Here is a 9,487-nt window from a genome sequence, read left to right as displayed (position 1 = left end):
CTAACAAAAACAGTCCAAGAGCCACTCCACAGAAGAACATAGAGCAGATTGAAAGAACACAGTAGACCCACACCTACTAACAGGAAATGTTCTCTAAAACGCAACCTGAAATTTTAAGTTCCAAAATGTAGACCTTTTGAAAAACATGTTTATATTTCTGCATTTTGCCATGCCCCCCCCCCAAAGTTATGTTATCTTCATACTGGATATATTTAAATTAATGATCTTAGAAAAGGGTAAAAATTGTTATAATTGTACAGATATGCCATAAAGAAAGGTTAAAAAAAATTGGCATTTGTAATCAAATTTGTACTTGCTCTTTTCAGAAACAGACTTGCAAATCACCAGTTCACCGTAGGGTTGAACTAAGCAACCACGCACAAGCTTTCAACACAGATGAGTTAACTGCTCAGTTTACAGGTTTACCCCATGTTTGGACTGCCTGAGTCCAAATGCCAATGTCAGTTCTGAAAAAGTCAGCCACTTAGTTTTCTGTACTAAATTAAGTACCCTAATCAATTTGCAACTTACAAGTGACATGTCAACTAATAAAAACAGAGCTAGTGCTTACATCTCTAATTACAAAACAAATCAAGCAATATAATAAGCAACTGAAAAAATGTAATAAACTCAAAATAAGGGTGTTGAAAGGACAATAATCAACTTGGTCTTAAAAAACTTTCAGTAAGAAAGTTGAGGAACCCTAGGCAAATGTATGGAGATTAAAGTCCAATATTTATTCATACACATTTTGAAGTTAGTGAATGGAAATGAACTTAGGATTTGTGCTACCCTAGGAATACATGCATACATTTTTAGGTTGCTGACAGAAGTGCTGAACTGAGAAGGAGCTGGGGACACAAACAAAGATGGCTTTGGCTATAGACTACTGCACTCTAAGTCCCAAGGAATTATTAGCAATCATTTGCTATTTTGAACTAATTGTTTCTTCTCTTCCATAAAGCAGATGGTCAAGACTCGGTAGCATGGTTTCTAAGATGTGCTCACACATCAACAACTCTCCTTAACTGTTCCATGATCTGCCTTCATCGTAGCAACAAACTACACAGAGAGGAAAAAAAAAAAAAAGATGGTAACCTCATCTAGCCTCTCCAAATTTCCAAAGGGGAAAAAAAAATTAATGTCCAAGTGACCGTGCATTTCAGTGGGGTCATTTTTAGAGTAGTTTGTGGCACTCCACATCACACTGACTGGGGCATGCCTCTCATTGCTGCTTCCCAGGCGCCACACCTCAGGAGATATATATATATATATTTTTGCAGTACGCGGGCCTCTCACTGTTGTGGCCTCTCCCGTTGTGGAGCACAGGCTCCTGCCGCTCAGGCTCAGCGGCCATGGCTCACGGGCCCAGCCGCTCCGCGGCATGTGGGATCTTCCCGGACCGGGGCACGAACCTGTGTCCCCTGCATCGGCAGGCGGACTCTCAACCACTGCGCCACCAGGGAAGCCCCTCAGGAGATATTTTAAAGGAGCATATTCCATCTTCAAGGAACATGGTACACCAATAGTTTGGAAGGGGAAATACTTTTATAATGTTACTGTCAATAAGAAAAGTCGGCGTTTTCCCTTCAATCAAGAAGTCTGAAAAACTGTTAACCTATTTTAACAAACTAGGGTAATTCACAGCAGAAACAAAATAATTAGCCAGAAATAGTTTTTTGCTGTTTAACTTTCTAAAACAGAAAAGATCATTTAAAACATTTCTTGTCCTACCCAAATGATGAAATACAGAACTAATGCTTCAAAGAGTAACTATATTAATGAAACATCAACAAGATACAGATAAACATTTTAATTGATTAAATATATTATTTTCAAGATCTTTTTGAAATCGCACTTGTAATATACTAATCAACAGCCAAAGGCAATAAAAAAGTTTAAAACCAAAAATATTCTGACATGAACATGTGACAGGAATTGCCGCTATGTCAAGTAACATACACTGCGCTCCCAAGAACAATATTTTTGGAGGATAATTCATCTTAACATGTGCAAGGAAAAATCTGTAATCAAAGGCTGGAAGAAATATATATTAGTGCCTGCTTTTTAGAAGTTTATTTTACATTTTAAATACAGTGTTTTCTCATTAAAAAAAAAAAGCCAGGAAGTGCCTAACCCCAAGGTTTCTAAACCATGTACACATGAGAGCTGATGGACAGCTTGACAAACCTTCTGGTGTAACAGTACGGACATCCATAAGCTAGGACTACTGAAATCAAAATTAAAAAACACACATTAAACATCGCTTAGGAGAAAATAATCCAGTTTCTGAACAACCAAAAGAGTACAGAGTTAGATATGTACAAAACCAGGTATTGATAAACAGAAAGAAATGCAGCACACAAAAACCAAACAGCCCCATATGTAGTGAATTGTATACACTGCAGCTAATCAATGGAAACCCTCCTACAAGAAGTGATTTGTGATTTGAAATTTTAAAAATCTAAGTATTTCAGTAACAACATATAATAACAGCATTATGTGTATATTGCCATCTTTGTGATTTTTCTATCTATACCACCCTCCCTTCTGAAAACAAGAATCTCCAGACGAGTCAATCACTTATACAAATTTGAGGCAATTAATCCATATTTGTTTTCAGTAAGGAAAACAAAGATGTACTTCTTCCCATCAATGAAAACATAATACAGATTAAAGCTATAAAAAAATTTAAGTACAGGCATACGCATTTCCAACTCTTTCTCGTAATTCCCAACTGGAATCATGTAGGGTGTATGCCTAAGTAGTATCAAATGAAAAGAAAATGGACTGTCTCTGGCAGTGATTTCCATATTAGTGCAATGTTATTCCCCATACACTGAGTTATATTTAAATGACTTTATATATTTTAATTCAGTAGGTGTCATTTTAAGTTTACAAAATCCCTAACTATATGCTTGTGTAGAAAACAGTTTCAATGTGAGATGCTCTATAAAGCCAAATCAAGGCAAAAATGAATTAATTTTGCATTGCTACTGGTAGTTATGAATACCAGATGAAGAGAAAATGGCCAAGAGTTTGTGGAGACTTGCTAAGATGGATGTTTGAAGTGTTCTATGTATCTTGATACTTCAATTATCAATCAGGTTTGAACATTCTATATTAAGATTATTCAGAAAATAATTATCTGTAACATAACTCCGAACTGAGCAGCTGCACCCAAAGCAAAAACAATCTGGGTCATTCAGAACAAGATCAAGTTGAGGCAATTTCTTTTTCTATTATAATCCGTGAGGTCTTAAGTTTTTAAGTTTTAAAAATGGTGACCTTCAAGCAAAGTCAGATGTACCTCATGTAGACTACTAACAAAGGATTTCAACTCAGAGGGCACTGTAAAGAACTAAGTGCTCTCATAAAACACAGAGCAGGCAGCAATGCACTAACCATCAGCCAGGTAGGGTCAATGTTGAGCTGTTTTATTTCGGAGACTTTAAAAATTTAACATGTAGCTCATGTAACGTCAGCATCCACTTGTGACTCTGCTGGTCAGCACCAAAGGGCTGGATGAGTCTGAGGAGTCCCTTTAACCCCAAAGTACTAATGCTCAAGAGTTTCAAGGAAATCCTGATTCCCAAGAAGAGTCACAAACCATCAGACCGAAATCAATAGGGTAAACACAGACTGCAATGCTCCACAAAAGTCAAAAGATATTTCCAAATTAAATGCCATCTTCTGCCCAACCCTAGACTCCAGACTCTGTAACATCTTTATCTAGTATAATAGACTCTGTAGTAGACCGATTTTGACCTCCACAAAGAGTAGGAGTTGTCAAACTTTAGGAGGTAGACTCCTCTCCCTGGATATTGGTGGCTGCCAGCATACACCTCTTCATGACAGTCCCGTCGGTACACAGGCACAATCTCGTCCAGTAGAGGCTTGTTGGCATTCTTTTTGGCTTTCTCTTCAGAACTGATGTTTTCTATGAGAAAGAATGGAGACATGTCAGTGTGAACAGATCCAGGAAAACCACATTTGCCTCAGGCATCTTAAACTCCATCCTTTCTTTGAGAACTTGCTCATTAGGAATTCTCTCAATCCATTCTACAACTTTCTGCAGGCGGACATGTTGATTTCTTCTATACCTGAGCAGCGGCTATGTACCAAGCATTGTCTGGGCCCTGGAAGCCCAGTGGCAAACATCTGCTGGTGGCAACAGTCAGCATCCTCTCTCCCTCTCTGTACCCTGACCACTGCTCCCATTTCTGAGCCCCACTTTTTCCCTTCCACATCCACTCAATTCCTAATTCCTCCCAACAGGTGGAATCTCACTGATCTGAGTGAGACCAGGGAAAATGTTACTCGGATCCTCCTCTTCTCAACAATATGAAAGTCCTCTCTTGTTTTAGGAAGGTGGGAAGGGAGCTTAGGAGGACTATTATTTTCTGTTTATCTGAAATATAAAGAGTAAAATGAAAAAGCCACACTAGAGAGGTAGACATTCACAGACACTCTGAAAATTCAATTATTTTCACTAGGCCTGTGAAACCCAGGGATGATCTCAGTGGCAAAAAACAAGCTCTGATTCTAGGTTTGCCCCAGTTAATAGTTTTCTGAACTGTAATGATATGAGGTTAGGAAAAAAAACAAAAAACCTGTAGAAACCTATAGGAATGAGAACTATGAACCAGTTTAAAAGTCTCAGTTTAACATATTAAATATAAACAGCCTCAAGGAAAATAGATCAAGGGAATACTCAGCATAGATTTTAAAAGACTTTCAGGTTTATAACATGGCAGAATGAATTACAGAGACATGAGTCAATTATGTGACGACTGTCAATGGGCCACTATTAGGAATTTAAACCAGGAAGGTCTAAGAAACTCTCACAGTCTAGAGGAGCTTAAGGAGACGTGGTGACTGTAATGTGGCATCCTGGATGGGATCCTGGAACATTAGGAAAAATTAAGGAAATCTGAATAAATATGGACTTTAGTTAATCATGTATCAATATTGGTCCGTGAGCTATGATGAACTTACCACAGTACAATGCAAGATGTTAATAATAGGGGAAACTGGGTTGTCAGGTATATAGGAACTCTTTGTATTATCTTTACAATATTTCTGTAAATCTGAACCTATTCTAAAATGAAAAGTTGATTTAAAAAAAGTAGATGAGGGCTTCCCTGGTGGCGCAGTGGTTGAGAGTCCGCTTGCCGATGCAGGGGACACGGGTTCGTGCCCCGGTCCGGGAAGATCCCACATGCCACGGAGAGGCTGGGCCCATGAGCCATGGGCGCTGAGCCTGCGCATCCGGAGCCTGTGCTCCGCAACGGGAGAGGCCACAACAGTGAGAGGCCCGCGTACCGCAAAAAAAAAAAAGAAAAAGTAGATGACACTTATAAACGGGCCCAAATTAGATTTGCTTTATCACAGCAATACTACTTGAAAATTAAATGTCCTCCATTTGCAAATGAGAAATACAAGCCATTCAAATTATACACTACTGCCCATAAGAATATCCATGAAACAGATTATCAGGCCCCACTAATTCAAGATCCAAATTTTGTTCAAAATCTGTAAAACTAAAGGTTACTGGGATAGACGAACAATGCATCTTTCATCAATCTAAGCAAAGACTTGAGACCTGGAAACAATCAAGTGGAGAATTACAGCAGGAGGATGGATTACCATTATGTTTTCTTCAGAGAAAACAAACTCCTCCATCTTTCAATCTTTCAAGACCTAATGGAGAAAAACTAAAGCAACAAACATAAAAACTGGACTCCTCTTCCATCTTAAACCAAGCTAAAAGGACCCCCCATAAAATAAAATACACAATGTGGATAAGACATGGTGGCACAGTAGCCTCCATAAGGAGGCATATGGCTAAAAGCCATTTGTGAGATAAATCTTCAAAAAGGAGACAGGCTCACTCTTAGGAAACAATTCTGGGGAGCAATAAATCCTCAGTGTTGTGCTTTTTTGTTTGTTTTTTTTTTTTGGCCGCACCACACAGCTTGCAGGATCTCAGTTCTCTGACCAGGGACTGAACCCGGGCCATGGTAGTAAGAGCCCGGAATCCTAACCACTAGGCCACCAGGGAGCTCCCCTCACTGTCGTTACTGTTAATGTAGAGGTTTTAATGGGTTAGTTTTAGTTGCAAGTCATTTTATGATTAGGAACAGCACAAGGATAGGTAATGCCATTTTCCATTTGAGGGCTATCATACATTAGAGCAAAGGTCAAGGATGTGTTACCTCTAGTCAGGCACTGGACTCCAGCCATTTTTGCCAGTGCTCTTCCCAACAGCAATAACCCCAAAATGATAATCAGCTGAGGGCTCGGACTAGGAAGTAATCTCCTTTAAAAGCTACCTATAGCTTACAAGCCAGGAGAAATATATTACCTCAACCCATTTCTTAACAGAGAATCCTCTTACTATTCACAAAGTACAGTAATTTGCACATGCAACAAAAACTTCCCTTCCCTTGACAGGTATACACTAATATGTATAAAATAGATAATAAGAGCCTGCTGTATAAAAAATAAATTTAAAAAGAAAAAAAAAACAAACTTCCCTTCCCAAACATTTGCAAACCATCTGATTTTAGTGAGTCCCCATGTGCATCAGAAAGGCTAGTAAATGGCTTAGTTACTGGTCCCGATGTTGCTGAGGGGCACTTAAGACAATGGTAGTGGCACCTGCCCTGCAATCTCAGGTCTCTCTCTCACCTCTGCTTTTTTTTCCCCCCATTCTTACATTTTTTTTCTTTCTGGTTCCGTTAGTAGTATTTATGGGCAATGCTTTACCTTGCTGGTGGTACTTAGAAATAAAGATTTGCTGAAAACAAAACGCTATGTAAGACAAAGTAGCTCCTAAATGACACTGGCCCATGTGTGTGTGTTGCCATACACGACCCTAAAGGGCCTAGACTGTCTTGGTGATGTAACTGAACTTGTATATCAAAAGCTGATTGAACTTTTAGCCCCCCCTCCATGCACCTTCCAACAACTACCTCTTTAAACATATCCCAATGGAGTCTCTGTGATTACCAGCACTCTTCAAGAATAAGCAGTTTGTTTACAAGTCACCTGAAAGGTTAGTTAGGGCCAAGAATTGAAGGTGCTTTTCCATTCTCCCAGTCAGGGCACTCTTTCCATATTACTCTCAGTCAAGTCAACAAATACTTAAGTGCTTACTAGGTGTGTACAAAAGCCCTGCGTTCTAACTTTTCTGGATAGTAACAAAACTGAAGAGACCATCTTCTCAATTAGTAAGCAGTACATTTCACAACCTACTTCCTAGACCAAGATAGTTTAGATGGTCACTGGAAACACTCTATTTTGTCTAGTTAGAGAAAATAAATCTTAGAATAACAACCTAAAAAGCTGATATCAGAAATATAAATTTAAATAAATTTCAGAGTTGGCAGAATTTGTTGCTTGCTCTTTTAAAATTTTTCAAAATGGCCTTGCACATTTGGCTTTTCAACACACAAGGCTGGAAGTAAAACAGCATTCAGAAAGCGGTAAAATAAACTGTCAAACAGACCTTCCTGGTGTTAAAAAAAATTCACGTTCAGGCCCCAGTCCCTTAAGAGGCTAGCTTCTCTCACAATCTTTTCAGCCCAAGGTCCCAATAACAAAGCTACTTATTCCCGTCCAGGAAGTGTTAATTAGGAAGCATACGGCTGGCTGACATCTGAACGGCTAGCAGTTTTGCCAACACACAACCCAGCTACTGAATATGGACCAAGGGCTCTACCTTCTTCCTCCTCGTCGTCATCGCTGGACTCACTGACATGCACGCTGACAGCAGTGTTTGGAGAGTCTGTCCATTCAAAATACACCCCAAACCCAATGTCATAATTGTCTGTAGCAAATTCCCAAAAGAGATATGATCCTTCTTCATGGGTGGGTACTCGGACAGTGACCACTTCTCCTCGGCCCACTGTAATCACAGAATCCGCATCCTGCCGAATCTTCTCTTTAAAGTCTTTGATCTGGGGTCGTGTCCACATGGATGGAGCTGCTATTACTGGAAGAGATTCTAAAGGCAACAGGAATTACAAAGGCTAAAGAGGATGAGCCTTCACCAGTAGGCAGCAACATTTGCATAGGACGACCTGCTCAGCCACATGAAGGCACCAACTGCAATCTGGTCTACCTTAGACTGAGGACTTTAAAAGCCTCCCCATGGAAGTCTCCCCCCAAATTACTACATTTAACAACGCCACAGGTATTCAGAGGTCATCATACCACTTTAAGTAACGAATGCAATCCATAGTCTTAAGAAGGATATTTTCCAACACTCTAATTGCATATGGGCATTGAAGAATGACCTTGGAAACTTCCTAGCTGGAGACAGGGAAACATTCTAACAAAGAGAGATCTGGACTTGAAATAAATACATTTTTGGTTGTGAACAAAGAAAGCTGGGCTTTGACTTCAGTCTCTCTGTCAGAAAAAAGTCTTGACCTCAGAGTAAACCAAAGTTCTAGGGGAGGGGCTATTCTAAAAGAACTCAAAGAAAGAGAAAAACGTGGATAGGAATGGAACCGCTAGCGACTGAGTAAAAATGGGTGAAGTCTTGTTACTGAGCAGTATCTATGTGTACTCAACAGGTTTTCCAGAGTTATTCACAGAGCCTTTGACAAAAGATTCATTTGAAAATACTGGTAAACTCTTAATAGGAAAAAAAGGGGGGGGGGCTGTGTGAACCAGGGTATTTCACGGCCTTTTCTGAAACTATTTTCTGTAACTTGTTCTAAAAAGAACAAGGAAGAACTCTGAAATCAACTTTCTTATGAACCACACCACCGTCTCCGATCACCGTCACTGAAATGTTCTCTTCTTCCTTTTTACTTAGTGAACTCTTACTCTTGCTTCAGACCTCTCAGCTCAAGTGTCTCTTCCCCCAGGAAAACCTCTGGTGACCTCTCTAACTAGGTCACATCCCCCATATTATGTGCTCTCACATCATAAGAGACCTTTCTCTCCAGCACAGTACCTACCATAGCCACAATTTTCATTCTATGTGTGTAATTTTGCTTCACCACTGTAGCCCAACACTCAGAAAATCTTCAACCAATTGCTGAATGAATGAATGAGCTGCCCATGAAAAGGTAAGCAGACCTTTGAAAACCTAAATTCTTATTGGTAACATGGTACTTTTGTCTCAAAAATATATTGTAAATATATGGCAGCCAGTGTACAAGATGGCCCCCAGTGATCCTCTCCTGTGGGTATTCATGTACTTGTAAGGTTACCACCCAAAATGCATCAGGACCAACAGAATATGGCAGAAGTGTGGATGTATTACTTCCAAAGCTAGGGCATAAAAGACACTGACGCTTCTGCCTTGTTTTCCTTTGCATCATGTGCTCTGGGGGAAGCCAGCCACTGTGTTGAGGTCACTCAAGCAGCCATTTGGAGAGGCTTCATGGGGCAAGGAATTGAGGCCCTCCTGCCAACGGCCAGCACGAACTTGCCAGTCAGGGGAGGGAACCACTTTGGAAGCAGAGCC

At 39.9% G+C, this 9,487-nt stretch overlaps 1 protein-coding gene across 1 annotated transcript in view; it reads right to left on the bottom strand.

Moving 5' to 3' along the window:
• Positions 1-2,053: 2,053 nt before the first annotated feature.
• Positions 2,054-9,487, bottom strand: part of ACBD3 (acyl-CoA binding domain containing 3) — a 36,425-nt gene continuing 28,991 nt past the window's right edge. Inside the window, exons 7-8 of the mRNA XM_082616279.1 lie at positions 7,727-8,011; positions 2,054-3,940 (exon numbers count right to left, since the gene is read on the bottom strand). Coding sequence (XP_082472405.1) covers positions 3,729-3,940; positions 7,727-8,011 — 497 coding nt within the window. The 3' untranslated portion in view covers positions 2,054-3,728. The remainder of the gene's footprint in view (positions 3,941-7,726; positions 8,012-9,487) is intronic.

The sequence above is a fragment of the Mesoplodon mirus genome (assembly GCF_964341445.2).
Source record: "Mesoplodon mirus genome assembly, chromosome: 3".
Lineage (NCBI taxonomy): Eukaryota > Metazoa > Chordata > Mammalia > Artiodactyla > Ziphiidae > Mesoplodon > Mesoplodon mirus.
The sequence above is the reverse complement of the archived record's forward strand: the minus strand, read 5'-3'. Positions and strand labels throughout refer to the sequence as shown.